We start from the raw sequence: 15,752 nt of genomic DNA on the forward strand, positions 1-15,752 counted from the left end.
GCAGGAGGTTGTGCCTTCTGAGTCCGTGGGTATCGTGGTGGAGGCTTCTGGAACGGATGGAAAGGACGAGCCCGCACTGGTGGAGGATAATATCTTTGGTCTTTGTAAGCTGGTCTTTTCGTCTCCCGTCTAAATGGCCATTTGGAGGAGGCCGAAAACTCAGCATAGCTGAAGGAGCGTTTTGTTGTGATCCTTCAGCTGTACCACCATCTCCTGGATCTTCTTTCCAAAGAGATTATCCCCTGTGCAGGGGAGATCAGCCAAACAGTCTTGAACCTCCGGGCGTAGATCCGAGGACTTTAGCCAAGTCCAATGTCTTGCACTTATGCCGGCTGCTGATAAATGGGATGCAGTATCAAAGATGTCATACGCCGATTGGACTTCATGCTTCCCTGCGTTGAAGCCTTTTTTTTATTTTTTTTAAACTATAGAGTTTAGCTGATCTTGAAGCTGCTCCGGGAGGTACTCACCGAAGTCCCGCAATTGCTTGAAAAGATTTTGATTGTATTGTGTCAAAGACAATTGATATGGCGCAATACGTGAAATGAGCATAGAGCTGTGGAACACTCTGCGCCCTAGAGCATCCAGGAACTTCTGCTCCTTCCCAAGTGGTGCTGAAGAATGAGGTTTCGGACTTTTTGGCCCTCTTCTGGGGGGACTCCACTACCACCGACTGATGTGCCAACTGAGTCTTTTGGAAGCCAGGCGATGGCTGCACCAGATAGATCGCATCCGTCTTGAGATTTACAGGAGGGACCGTCCCAGGATGCTCCCAGTTGCGCTGCATCAAATCCAATAGAACTTAATGTCTGTCCCAGTCCATGATCTCTTTTGGAGGATCCAGGAACTGAAGCACCGCCAGCATTTTATGTCTGGAGTCCTCCTCCGTCTGCAGCATAAAGGGAATAGTCTCCATCTCCTTGATGAGGTTAATGAAGGAGAGGTCCTTCGGCAAAGACTTACGCCTCTCCTCAGGAGGCGAAGGCTCTGATGGGACATCGGCCGAATCCTGGGAATCCGAGGTGTCATCCCGTCCATGGATCATATGTCTGATCCCCTATGTCCAGTGGTGGTCTTAGTGGTACAAAAGGACCTTCCCCGGCCGAAGTCTTGGCACCGAAGCTATCGGTGCCGGCATTGATGGTCTTGGCCCCGGCACCGACAAATCCAGATCCGGTACAGGGCAAAACGGCATCGATGACTTTGCCGGTCACCTCTGTGCACTCACTCCCCGAAGGTCCCGGGACGGGCTCCGGCCTCGATGAATCCTCTTCATCTGAAGAGAGCGGAATGGGTGTTGATGGAGCCATGGGAATCTGAGATTTCCCCGGTGCCAACAGCAGGGCACAGATGAGCACATAGAGCTTACCGAGGAGAGGAAGCAGCATCGGTGCTGGAGTCTGTGGTCTTGGAAGGCCCTGGACGGCCTGGATCACTGCCTCTTGCACCATCCGGTGCAATTCCTCGCCGAATGCTGGAGTTGTGAACCCCAGGTCCAGAGTAGGAGGCATGGCGGGCAACGCCGGAGGGTCCACCAGTCCCGGTGGAATCTCAGCTGCCGCGCCCACCAAAGGCGGGGGGATGCCTCGGTGCATCCGGCTTAGAGGAGGGTTTAGGTTCCTCAGCCTGGGCTTTCTTATTCGGTGGCTTGAGACCAGACAATGACGCCACCGGTGTCCCCGAAGTTGATGGCATAGCCCTCCGATGCTTATGCCGATGCTTCTCACGGTGCTCAGCCTTCCCTGTCTCCGGCACCGATGACGGGGACGCCGAAGACCGAGACACCGACCGAGACCCCTCTGCATCGGATCGATGGAGTCTGCGAAGAAGGGCGCTGCTGAAATAAGAGCGTCATTTTCTCCAGACGTGCCCAAGTTTTGGAACAAATTTCCTGAGAAGAAAATTCCTGTCAGGAACTTGTGAAGAGCTACAAAACTCTGCGTGGCAAAAGCTGCGTGGAAAAAAAAAAAAAAAAGAGACTGAAGGGAGACCACTACTGGATGCAGGGTTAGTACCATGCTGGGCATGCTCACTAGCTGCCAGTCAAAGCTCTAGAAACTTTGACAAAAGTATTCCGTGATTGGGCTCCATCCTGATGATGTCACCCATATGTGAGGACTACCATCCTGCTTGTCCTGTGAGAAACCCAGTTACACTACTTGCCTTAACCACATCCTCTGGCATCGAATTTCAGAGCTTGATTGTGTGTTGAGTGAAAGAATTCTCTAATTTGTTTTAAATGTACCACTTGCTAACTTCATGGAGTACCCCCTAGTCCTTGGTATTATGAAAGAGAAAATAATCATTTCACATTTACCCATTCAAGTCCTTTCATGATTTTGTAGACCTCTATCATATTCCCCCTTCTCTTCTCCAAACTGAACAACCCTAACCTCTTTAGCCTTTTCTCAAAGGGAAGCCATTCCATGCCCTTTATTATTTTGGTCACCCCTTTCTGTATTTTCTTCAGTACTATTTTTTTTTTAAATGCAGTGACCAGAATTGCTCACAGATTTCAAGGTGTGGTCTAACCATTGAGCAATACAGAGGCATAATGACATTAGAACATAAGAAATTGCCATGCTGGGTCAGACCAAGGGTCCATCAAGCCCAGCATCCTGTTTCCAACAGAGGCCAAAACCAGGCCCATAAGAACCTGGCAATTACCCAAACACTAAGAAGAACCCATGCTACTGATGCAATTAATAGCAGTGGCTATTCCCTAAGTATAATTGATTAATAGCCATTAATGGACTTCTCCTCCAAGAACTTATCCAAACCTTTTTTGAACCCAGCTACACTAATTGCACTAACCACCTCCTCTGGCAACAAATTCCAGAGCTTTATTGTGCGCTGAGTGAAAAAGAATTTTCTCTGATTAGTCTTAAATGTGTTACTTGCTAACTTCATGGAATGCCCCCTAGTCCTTCTATTATTCGAAAGTGTAAATAACCGAGTCACATCTACTCGTTCAAGACCTCTCATGATCTTAAAGACCTCTACCATATCCCCCCTCAGCCTCATCCTCCATTTTATTTGCTATTTCCTTCCTAATAATTCCTAAAATTATTTGCTTTTTTGACCAACACAGCACACTAAGCTGATAATTTCATGCAACTCCAACACTGCTCTCTGCTTCAATTTCAAGAAATAACAGGGAATTCAACTCAGACATCAACCAAAAAGGGCCCTGACTTTGATGGTTTGGGAAACTAAGTAAGGGAGTGACTTGTATGACACAGCAGATGCTGCCATAAACTTGCTGGGCAGAATGGATGGACCGTTTCTATATCAACTATGACACCCAGATCTTCCTCCTGGGTGGTAACTCCTAAAATGGAACCTAACATCATGTAGCTACAGCATGGGTTATTTTTCCCTATATGCATCACCTTCCACTTGTCCACATTATATTTTATCTGCCATATTGACGCCCAAATCTTCCAGTTTCGTAAGGTCCTCTTGCAATTAATCACAATCCACACAATTTTGTGCCATCTGCAAATTTGAACACCTCACTCATCACACTCCTTTCCAGATCATTTATAAATATATTGAAAAGCACCAGTCCAAGTACAGATTCCTGAGGCACTCCACTGTTTACCTTTTTCCACTGTGAAAACAGACCATTTAATCCTACTCTCTATTTCCTGTCTTTTAACCAGTTTGCAATCTACAAAAGGACATCTTATTCTATCCCATGACTTTTTAGTTTTCTTAGAAGCTTATGAGGGACTTTGTGAAATGCCTTTTGAAAAAGCCAATACACTACATCTACCGGTTCATCTTTATCCACATGCTTATTCACCCCTTCAAAAAAAAAAATGTAGCAGATTTGTGAGGCAAGATTTCCTTTGGGTAAATCCATGCTGGCTGTGACCATTAAAGAAGGTCTAACTATATGTTCTGTGATTGTATTCTGTATAATAGTTTTCATGATTTTTCCCAGCACTGAAGTCAGGCTCACCAGTCTATAGTTTCCCAGATAATCTCTGGAGCCCTTTTTAAATATCGTGGTTACATTGGCCACCACCTTACAGTCTTTAGGTACAATGGATGATTTTAATAATAGGTTACAAATTACTTGTACTTGAAATACGTCTGCACCAGCTCTTGCAACAGAAAGATATTGTCATAGGCAGGATGAGAATAACTAAGGACCTTTGGTTTCAGTTTTTATTTCATTTTCCCAGGAATTTATCAATATTTATTATAACAAAATGGGAAAAAAATCCATGGATTTGATAAATCACCACTTAGATTCACCAGTGCAAAAATATAAAAATAAAAAACATGCAGCACACTGGAACCACTGTTTCTTATTCTTATTTACTTATCACATATCCATAAGCTATAATATTGCACAAAATCACCACTTAACTTCTCAAAAACCTCAGACAACACCTTTGAAGATCAAAATTTCTTCAGTGCATAGTATTAAAAAACTTCAGCTGCCATCATAAGAAAATAAAATCCTTTTGAGAATCCATATTTATCAAAATATCTTAATAGAAACTTTTTCTCACCCCCTATATCCCCAGTCAATCCTTAACATTTCTTGCTCCCTCCTGATTCCTGGCACTGAAAGCCTGTACAGCACCTGGGGTGCCTGCCATTACCAACTAACACCAGCCATGGTCTCACTCTGTCCAAACCATATGGCCAATAACATAGGTCTCACTGCTATAATCATGACACCTTATGTATCATGACTTGGTTATTGGTGCAGCCCATCTCTGTATCATTTGCTCTCCCTGCCCCACCAGCCTCAAATGCTACCTTCTCCAGTGTCCACAACCTAAGAGCTCAATGCAGCCTAAATCCAGAGCCTGCCTTTACGCTTGCACCCAGGTACCTGACTACGTGCACTGTCAAGACAGACAAAAACTATTAATGAAGAATATGACACCTTATGGTGACTGCTGGTAATGCTTTTCACTTTTTTCAGAATAAAGGGTCAAACAAAAGTTGTAAGCAATACATTGAATTAACATACATAAGGAGCTAACTAAACAAAGTAGATAAAGCGATTGAGTCAAATGGGATACATCAGAAGACATGAAAGGAACTTAGATAAGTTCTGCCAGCTCTGTTGGCTGACCTTTTCAATATGTCTTTGGAGTTGATAATAGTTCTGGAGGACTGGAGACAGGCGATTGTGGTTTCTTTTCACAAAAATGGAAGTAAGGAGAAGACTAGTAACTACAGACCAACCTCTATGGTGAGCACATTAATGGAATCACTGCTAAAACAGAGGATATTGCAGCTTCTGGAATCCAATGGATTACATGATCCAAGGCAGCATAATTTTATCTGATAAAATTCTGGATTTTAAAAAAAGTATACACATATGGAGGGTAATTTTCAAAAGGTACATGTTCAAGTAAGTCTCTACATGACTTTTACGCAGACTTGACCCCAAATTATGGAAGTGAACTTATGCGCACAAGTTTACTTTGAAAATTAGCAGTTAACTGGCCTAGTATATACACAGAACAACTAACACACAGCTACACCTGCACGTCAGAGGGCTTAACTTGCAAGATTAACTTGGGCACATATGTTTTGATTTTAAAAAGTACCACTTCCAGCCCTCTGGACACCTCTCCCAGTTCATATAAAAGTACATGCACCAGCGAGTTACTTGCATACTTATAGGCGCATCAAGTCCTGGCTATTTTAGAACAGCCATTTACACACGTAAAACTCTGTTATTTGCACGCAAATGGCTGTGAAAATCAGGTTCAATATTTCTTGAAAGATATCTGTGCCAATTTATTAGGTGTAATTGTATACAGATAGTTTTGGTGGGATAATGTTCAAAAGGAAAAGTACACATGTACTTTCCCTTTGAAAACCGGTGTAACTCATGCACATATTTGCCATTTAATATAAGTAGGCTGTTGCAAAAGTAACTCCCAGAAAAGGAAATTAAAATCTCAACTGTCTTGATTTGATGCTTTGTTTTTCTGAAGAGTTAATAAGTTTAATAGACAAGTTCGCTCTAACTTGGGCCCGTATTAGACATAAGACCCAATGACCTTTTCAGCTAGCACAAGCTTCCCAGGGCTGAATTCTCTGTAGACACAATTTGACACCTCATTAGCACCTGGGATTTAAACAATGTACCCAGAAACAAACATTTAAGTCCCAACTCATCTCTATGAAATGCAAAAAGCCTTGCATTCTAGTATGGGATTCTTTAAATTACAGGGCTGGAAATACAGGACACATGAGGAGTAAACCTCTTTTGCTCATTTCATGGCTTCCAGGAACACTTTGTCCTCTGATGTAACTGGCCAGGTCCCACCCAAGGACAGCTGCCTGCAAAAGTACATGCCAGAAAGTTCTAAAAGCAGCTCTTAACCTGTCATGAAGGCCAGAGTGATAGACAGCAAATAAGCAACTAGCCAGAGCAGTTAGGAACAGTCTTGGGGCACAGGTATTATTTAAGGCTTTCTTACAAGTGGGTGTTCTATTGAAGAGAATTCCAGCCAACATTTTGTGTACTACATAATGTTCAATTTTACTACTGGCATTCAGATGGAATCATTCATTAAATTATTCCACTCTTACATCGGACGATAGCCCTCATACAGTACGTGAAGATCATGCTAAAGTAAAATAAATAAAGTATTAGACTTCTACATGTTTTCTTTGAATATGATGAGAGTATAGAAAAATTGGTTCTCACCTACTAATTTTCATTCCTGGAATATCACAGATCAGTCTAACTTCTGGGTTTGGCCTCCCTGCCAGCAGATGGAGACAGAGAAAAAAAAAAGTTTCACTGACACTGCCAATTAACTTAGTGTGCCATATGCAGTTACTTAGTATGACCTGTACCCATGCCAAGATGAGAATAGTAACTATAACTGAGACCCCCCCCAAGCCCCTTCAACAAGCATGAGGAAGGTGAAGCCTCAAATCGGAACCCTGTTCCAACACCACGAATTAGATCATTGAACCCAACAAGCAACTCTGCATCATTTATATACTGCCAATACGAGTGGACTTTCCTGATCAAGTGGGTCTCTGGACTGATCTGGGGTATTCCAGGAATGAAAATTAGCAGGTAAGAACCAATTTATCTTTCCTGTTCATACCCCAGATCAGTCCAGACTCCTGGAATGTACCCAAGCTCCCCTAAACTGGGAGGGAATGCGATAGTTCCGCTCACAGTACACTCTCACCAAATCCTGGAGCCCGGACATCCAACCAATGTCTGGAGAAAGTGTGCAACAACTTCCAAGTAACTGCCAGACAGATTTCATGCAGAGATACTTGACGACATTCGGCCCAGGAGGTCACCCGAAACAGAGTCAAGTGAGCCTTTAGACCCTCTGGCACTGGTCGACCCCTACAAACGTAAGCCGATCCAATCACAAAGAGGTGATACGACTTCTGGAAACTAAGTTACATAGATATCTCAACTCCCACTGAAAATCCAACCCCCAAAGTTCCTTCGCATGAGGCATGGATGAATCCAAATTCGGAAAAGCAGGAAGTTCCACTGTCTAACATTGAACGCAGAAATAATCTTAGGTAGGAAAGAGGGCACTGTGCCCAATGACACCCCAGTCTCCGTAACCTGTAGAAATTGATCTTGAAAAGACAACGCCTGAAGTTCTGAAATTCTTCTGGTTGAACAAATTATCACCAAGAAAAAACACCTTCAGGAGTAAATCCTTTATAATTTCACTCTTTAGCGGTTCAAACAGAGCCTCACATATCACCCTCAGAACCAAATTAAGATTCCACAAAGGACATGTCTTCCACTCTGAGGGTTGCAAATGTTTTTCTCCTAGAAGAAAACGAATCACATCTGGGTGTGAGGCCAGGACATTCCCATCACCTTGCCCCAAAGACAGCCTAAAGTCACCACTTGCACCTGAAGGGAATTAAAGGCTAGTCCCTTTAACCAAGCCCTTCTGCAGAAAAGCCAACATATGGGAAACTGAAGCTTGAGTAGGCTGCACTCCCTGTTCAACCCAACAGACCTCGAAAACCCTCTGCACCCTAGCATAGGACCCCAGCTACCACTGGATACCTTGCTAATGCTGTGCTGGTCATGATCAGTGACAGGGCAGCCAGAGCCTAAATCCTGCCTGGATCCTCTGCAGCTTAGACAGATGCGTCATTTCCTGCAATCTGTCCATTATCTTTTTTTTTTTAAACTTTAATACCCTGTACAAATAAAAAATAGAGCATTTTTGTTAATGCTCCAGAGTCTAGTGCTAGATCCAAAGGCCTCTCCTGGGGAAAGAGGGAACTGGACCACTAGTTTTACTAACCCCCATAGTGTCCAGGACTGAGCCTTCTCCAAGGGTCACCAAGGACTCTGCTCATCCACCTCAACCAGGGAGGATGGCCCCACCAGGACCTTATAACCCCCTGGGAGGATTGCTTCTAAAGGTAATCTATCGTCCTCTTTTTTTGTATACTAAAGACCACAGGTTTTACACCTTTACCATCTGCTGGAGACAGAGAAATACTGAAGGACTGCAGATGGCACACTAGGTTAAGTGGCAGTGTCAGTGAAAGCAGAGTTGCTTACTTGTAACAGGTGTTCTCCTAGGACAGCAGGATGTTGGTCCTCACATATGGGTGATATCATCAGATGGAACCCAGCACAGAAAACCTGTGTCAAAGTTTCTAGAACTTTGACTGGCACACTGAGCATACCCAGCATGCCCTAATCCACACGGGGTCCCTCTTTAGTCACGTAACATAGAATTACAAAAACAGAAAATAAACTGAGGAGAAACCCAACTCCGCGGGGTGGTGGGCGGGTTTTGTGAGGACTAACATCCTGCTGTCCTAGGAGAACACCTATTACAGGTAAGCAACTTCGCTTTTTTCTGGGACAAGCAGGATAGTAGCCCTCACATATGGGTGAATTCCCAGCTGCAGGCTATTCCCAACAAAAGGACCAATAGTCGCCTAACAACACTGATGGTGTTGGTAACGTTGGGAGACAGTCTGAACCCAAAAAAGGGCCCTAGGCAGGAAGAGTTGGATTTTACAGTTGAAAGACTCCGGATCCAGGGTGGCTAGGAAAATCATGTTCCTTCCAAAATTGCAGGGTGGATTAGGCATACCTAATTTACATTGGTATTTCATAGCAGCCTAGTTAAGAGCAACATTGGATTGGAATAGGAAGGGAGAACAAAAATTAGGGGTACTGAGAGAGCAATCAATGGTGGGGGCTATGGCCCTCTGGGCTTGTACTTGGCAACCCCAGGCCACTTGGTTGAGATTTTCTTTGCTTCATCCGACCACAGGTCTTACCCTGCGGTTGTGAAGATATTGGAAATCCATAATAAGGAGAAATCGTAGATACTTTTTCAGTTCGGCTATTAACTATATCTTTTCCTGCAGGGATATCAACTCACCATTTTAGACACTGGATAGCCCAGAGATTAACACAGTTGGGTAAGGTGTGGAGTGGCCAGCAGTTCTTAACCTTTCAGGAGATTCAAGATAAATATCAAATGGAGGCAGGAGAAGCCTATCAATACTTACAACTAAACCATTTTATGGTAAGAGAGGATACAGAGAGATCTAATGCTTGGTAAAACCCAATTTGAAGTATGGTGTGAGCATGCTGATAAATTGAAAGGTACAATCTCCAGTATTTACGAATTTCTCAATAAGGAATTAAGAGGGCAGGCTCCTTTTGCCCAGGTGTGGGAGGAAGATTTGGGGAGGGAATTGCCCGATGCGGAATGGGAGCTTATCTTTCAATACACATAAAAAGAGCTCGATATTGGCTCAGATGTCAGAAAATAGCTATAAGTTTCTAATTAGGTGGCACTTGACTGCAGCACTTATTCAGAAAATATACCCGAGTTCAAATGGTTTGTGTTGGAAAAAGTGTGGGGGCAGAGGAACTTACTTTCCCTTGTGGTGGGAGTGTCCTCAAGTATCTTCATTTTGGGGAGAGCTATTCCTTTCAATAGAAGGAATCTTGGGATATCGAATAACTTTTGCTCCAAAAAACATGTTGCTGAATTTACCTCTGGACATCCCGAAAGATGGTTGGCGGCTGGCTCATCAGGTTCTGATATCGGCAAAGTGTGAGTTGGCAAGGGGTTGGAAATCTGATATCATCCCTACTATTGAAGAAGTTATTAGGTGTCTGAGGCGGGTCTGCTTTTTTTCATTTAAAGTTTTATTGAGGCCAATATTAACAAGACATATGCAACCTTGTATATGTGACAACATCTAAGTAAAATAGATATAACATTGACCACATATTTTGCAGTTTTCCCTCCCCCCACAAGATCATCCAGCACTATACAAAGCATGTGATTCTATATAGAATAATTAAAAAGAACACAGTGGGAGGTCAAAGGCTAATTCCTAAAATAGCCTTCAAGTGGTGGCATAATTCAGCTGATTTCGCCAACCAGATCTCATAGCATTGCCAGACTTTAATGAATTTGTCCATAGTATTGAGATGGGTCGCTGTCAGTTTGTTTAGATAGTAAATAGTAGCTAGCTTTCGCAGCACCTCTGCAGTCCCTGGGGGTGATTCTTGTTTCCAAGCAGTGGCAATTACCATACGAGTAGCAATGATTATTTGTGTTGCCAATATCTGTTGAAATTTATTAAAGTCCGGTAGGGGGAGAGTAAATAAACAACTTTTGGGTTCCTTGGTAGTTTGCCTCCCAATGATCTCAGAAGTTAACTGGAATACAGAGACCCACAAACTAGAAAAGCCAGGACATAACCACCATACATAAAACATTATACTCTCCTGACCACATTTTCTCCAGCATTGGCTAGAAGCTGTAGGGTAAGTTTTGTGTAATCTGTAGAGTGTATAGTACTATAGTACTAGCAGTACAGCATCTTACATTCGTTTTCCATAAGAGCAGATGAGATAGAACCAATTTTAATAATATAACATAGGTTTCCAGTCCTCTTCCGCAAAACTTCTCCCCAAATCTGCCTCCCAAGCTTGAATATGAGGAGGTGTAAACTTCGGGACTCCCAAGAGGTATAAATACAATTTAGATATTAGTTTATGGCGCTTGCATGTTGAAAAACAAAGGCCCTCAAACAGAGATTTTTCTAATTGCAAATGTGCTTTGATATGGGTAGAGGTCACATAGTGAGGTAGCTATAAATACGCATAATTATCTGCGTTTGGTAAACTGAATCTTTCTTGAAGCTGACTAAAGTTTACCATGTGATCCTGTTCCCATATATGTCCTAAAGCTTGTATGCCCAATCTATGTCACTGGCGGAAGCTTCCTGACAGAAGACCAGCCATAAAGCCTTTATTTTGACAAATAGGTGTCCCTATGAAAAAAGTGCGTGTGCCTATTTCCATCTATCCCAAAGCTTAATGGTGTGCAAAGAGTATGGTGAAATTGTCTGCTCAAGGACTATTATATGCCAAGGCAGCCATATCTGGCCTGCTTAGGGGATATTATTTGCCATATTCTGTTCTACATCCACCCATTGTTTCATACCTTCTACTGCATGCCAGTCCACAATAGCTTTTAGTTGGGCCGCTACATAATATTTTTTAATTTCCGGGACTCCCAGACCTCTCTGAGTTTTTGATTGATTCGTACCCTCCAGGAAATCCGTGGTGGCCACCATTACATATAAAATAAAAAATGCTTCAGATAGCTCTATAGGTAATGTTTGGAATAAGTATAATAACCTAGGAAGGATATTAATTTTCGTGTTCGCAATTCTACCCATCCACGACAGATTATAATAATTCCATATGTCCAGATCCAGAAATATCGTTTGCTAATCGCTTATAGTTTAAAGAAAATAAGTCCCCCCGTCCCACTCAGATTTACCGCTAAATAACGAATAGCTGTCTTTGCCCATTTGAAAGGAAATTGTTCTTGTAACTGCTTTTGGAGAGCACCCAGAAGCCATATCTGCATTATTTCTGATTTGTAGATATTAATTATGGTAAGGTCTCTGGCTTCAAAAAGTGTTAATTCCTCAATAAGCAAGGGAAGAGAGTTTAATGGTTCACTTATGGTAAATAGAATGTCATCCGCGAACACAGATATTTTATAAGAGGTCTGTCCCACTTTTATCTCCTTGATAGCTTGCATGTCCTGTATTCTAGTAGTGAATGGTTCTAGGGCCAATGCAAAGAGTAAGGGTGAAAGAGGACACAACTGCCTTGTTCCTCTCTCAACAAACATAGGTGAGTAGCTGCCATTGACTTTGTCGCTTCTGGGTAAGTATAAAGTTGTTGTATCCATCGGATAAAATTGAGTTCCAAATGATATTTCTCCAGGACCTGAAACAAAAAGGCCCAATGGACTTTTCGGCACCGACCGACATAAGGATAGAGGGTAATTTGTTGGTCCTAGCAAACCAAGTCAGATTAAGCACCCTCTGCACATTATCAGATGCCATGAGGCCTGGTACGAAACCAGACTGGTCTGCATGAACCAAATTCAGTAATAGAGCCCCCAGGTGACTGGCGAGAATCTTAGCCAGTAGTTTGAGGTCTATATTAAGTAGAGATATGGGTTGGTATGAGCCGTACTGAGTGGGGTCTTTCCCTGGCTTAGGCAGGACAGTAATACCTGCAACATTCATGTGAGGGGCTAGAGAGAATTCCTCCTGCAAAGCATTCAATGTTTTAATAAGAGGAGGTGCTATTTGGCTGGCATATAATTTGTAAAATTTGCCCGTAAAGCTGTCGAGGCCTGGAGCTTTACCCGTTTTTAACTCCTTAATAGCTTGTCACACTTCAAAGGTCGTAATCGCTTTATTCAAGATTTCCTTTTGTTTCTCATCCAGGGAGGGTAAAGCCATGGTGGACAAATATTTATCTACCGCCATCAGAGGGATTGATGCGTCTGCCTTATATAAATCAGTGTAGAATTGTACAAACCGTTCCCTAAACTGATTAGATTTATACAAGATGTCCCCTGATTCATCTTTAAGTTTAAGTATTTGAGAGGATGTCCTCTGTTGGCAGGTCTGCTTTTTGAGTAGGTTTACTGCAGTCAAGTATCAAACCATTCTAAGTTTCTTATTTTCTTAAAGTATGGAATCCTTTCTTATCTAAAATTTCTGTGGGTACGAGTCACCCCTAGATGCATCTCCAAGGCCTCAATCTCTCTATTATTGCTGCATTATTATTAACATTAGATTGGATATTTTTGTTCAGCATTATGAATGGGAAGCATCTTCTCGCAGTCCATGGTCAACAGGGTGGGAGGGAGGGGTTAATCATAATGTTCTTTAATAACTGCTGTCACACGAGACTGTTTTGTAACATTGTTTTATTAATGTTTAGAGTATGTGAAACCAATACAATTTAATTGAATAAAAAAAAAAAAAAAGATAGATTCCGAAGATTGAACTGGCCGAAACTACTGTCGCGCCAACCATCCTTATCCAGGCAATGAGAGTCAAACGTGTGAAGAGACCTCCATGTTGCTTGCTTGCAGATCTCCATCAAAGGAACTGCATGCAAGTGGGCCATCGATGCTGCCATGGCTCTGGACAGAGTGACCTTTGACATGGCCCCCAAGCTGCAGTCCCACCTGAGCACAGCAGATGATGCAATCTGCCAGCCAATTGGACAGAGTCTGCTTGGCAACAGCAACTCCCAATCTATTCTTGTCAAAGGAGACAAAAAGTTGCATGGACCGCCTATGTCCTTCTGTCCACTCCAGAAAGACGGCCAAGGCCCCCTTGCAATCCAAACTATGCAGAGCCCGCTCGCTCTGGTGAGAGTGAGGCTTGGGAAAGAAGGTAGGCAGGACGACTGATTGATTAAAGTGGAAGTCCGTCACTACCTTGGGAAGGAACTTAGGGTGCGTGCGGAGAACCACCCTGTCATGAAAAAAAAAACAAAACCAACCTTGTATATGGTGGGTAGGCCACTAACGCCTGAAGCTCACTGACTCTGCATGCTGAAGTGACCGCCACCAAAAATAAGACCTTCCAGGTCAGGTACTTCAGGTCGCAGGATCTCAGTGGTTCAAAAGGCGCTTTCATCAGCTGAGCCAAAACCACACTGAGGTCCTCAGCGTGGGGGCCTCAGGGGAGGTTTCAACTGAAGTAGTCCACGCATGAACCAACCCACTATAGGTTAGACAGCGATGGGGAAAGCCATCCACACCATGATGGTAGGCACCGATCACACTCAAATGCACCCTAATGGAGTTGGTTTTTAGACTAGCATCTGAAAGGTGCAGGAGGTAATCAAGCAGTTTGGGAGTGGAACAAGAGAAGGGGTCCAGGCCACATTGCCCACACCACATGGAAAATCTCCTTCACTTAAGCTCATAAGACTTCCTGGTGGAAGGCTTCCAGGAAGCCACCAGGACCCAAGACACATCCCTCAGATAGGTCAAGGAGCTGCAGGATTAACCGCTCAACATCCAGTCTATGAGCGACAGAGCCCAGAGGTTGGGATGCCACAGCCTGTCCTGATCCTGAATGATGAGATCTGGGGAGGTCCCCAAGCTGATTGGTTCCCAGAAGGAGAGATCCTGTAGGAATAAGAACCAGACCTGCCTCTGCCAATGAGGGGCTATGAGGATCATAGTCTTATGGTCCTGAAGAAGCTTCAGGAGAGCGTTTGTCACCAGGGGAATCAGAGGATACGTGTACAGGAGGCCCTGGCTCTAATCGCAGGCAAAAGCATCTGAGGCCGGTAAGCTGTCCCCCCTATACAGGGAGCAGAACTGGGCCACCTTCCTGTTGCAGGGGGATGGAACAGATCCACGTCTGGGAGACCCCAGAGGCAAAGGATCTGATCTTCCACTGCTTGGTTCAGGACCCACTCGTGGGGCCTGAAGGTTAGACTTAAGCGGTCTGCCACCATGTTCTCAGTTTCCGCCAGAAATGTGGCTTGGAGCTCCATCCCCTGGATTAGGGCCCAAGACCAGATCTAGACCACTTCCTGGCACAGGAGGAACAATCTTGTGCCCCCCTTTTTGTTGATGTAGCATATCACCACCTGGTTGGTGATTTGGATCAGGACTATCTTGGTTAGCTAGCCGATCCCTGAAGGCTCAGAGAGAATCTGTTCGCCCAATGCTCCAGGAAGTTGATTTGGCATTGTGCTTCCTGGGCCGACCACCGGCCCTGAGTGTGGAGCCCTTCCCAAATTGGTGCCCTACCCCACGTTGGACGCATCCATAGCGAGAAAAATTTGGGGAGGGAGGAGATTAAAACACTCTCCGCACCAAATTGGAGAGACTCCCCCACCATAACAAGGAGTTCAAGGGACGGAGTAACCCGGATGTGCACCTGGAGGCTCTGGGTGGCTTGCCACCACTGGGACCTCAATGCCCATTGGGCTCTGTGCATGTGCAATCACGCCCAAGTAGCGACATGGACTGTTGCAGCCATATGGCCCAACAGTCACAATATTTGCTGCAATGAGACATGCTGACTCAGTTGCACTACTCCCAAATGGATGCCAAAGTAAGTGCCCTGGCGTGGGGCAGAAAGGCCATTGGCTGAGCCATGTCCAACAGAGTGCCAATGAAGTCCAGCTGAAGCTATGGGCAGAGATGAGACTTCGGGAAGTTGATAACAAACCCCAGCGATTCCAACACCCGGATGGTTAAATGCAAGGTCCGTGTCACCCCCGCCTGGGTAGTACTCTTGTCCAACCAGTTGTCCAGGTAGGGAAAGACGCACTCCCAACCAACGAAAGTGCGCCCCGACCACTGCCAGATACTTGGTGAAGATGTGTGGTGTGGAGGCCAAACCGAACGGCAACACTCTGTACTGGA

The 15,752-nt window shown here is 44.2% G+C and overlaps 1 protein-coding gene across 3 annotated transcripts in view; it reads right to left on the reverse strand.

Annotated features, from left to right (window-relative positions):
- Positions 1 to 15,752, reverse strand: part of RPRD1B (regulation of nuclear pre-mRNA domain containing 1B) — a 149,841-nt gene that overhangs the window by 27,508 nt on the left and 106,581 nt on the right. Inside the window, exon 7 of one of the 3 annotated variants that reach the window (XM_029614812.1) lies at positions 6,695 to 6,752. The exons of the other annotated variants lie outside the window; for them this stretch is intronic. Coding sequence (XP_029470672.1) covers positions 6,726 to 6,752 — 27 coding nt within the window. The 3' untranslated portion in view covers positions 6,695 to 6,725. The remainder of the gene's footprint in view (positions 1 to 6,694; positions 6,753 to 15,752) is intronic. 3 annotated transcript variants of the gene reach the window in all.

Source organism: Rhinatrema bivittatum, chromosome 8, assembly GCF_901001135.1.
Source record: "Rhinatrema bivittatum chromosome 8, aRhiBiv1.1, whole genome shotgun sequence".
Classification (NCBI taxonomy): Eukaryota; Metazoa; Chordata; class Amphibia; order Gymnophiona; family Rhinatrematidae; genus Rhinatrema; species Rhinatrema bivittatum.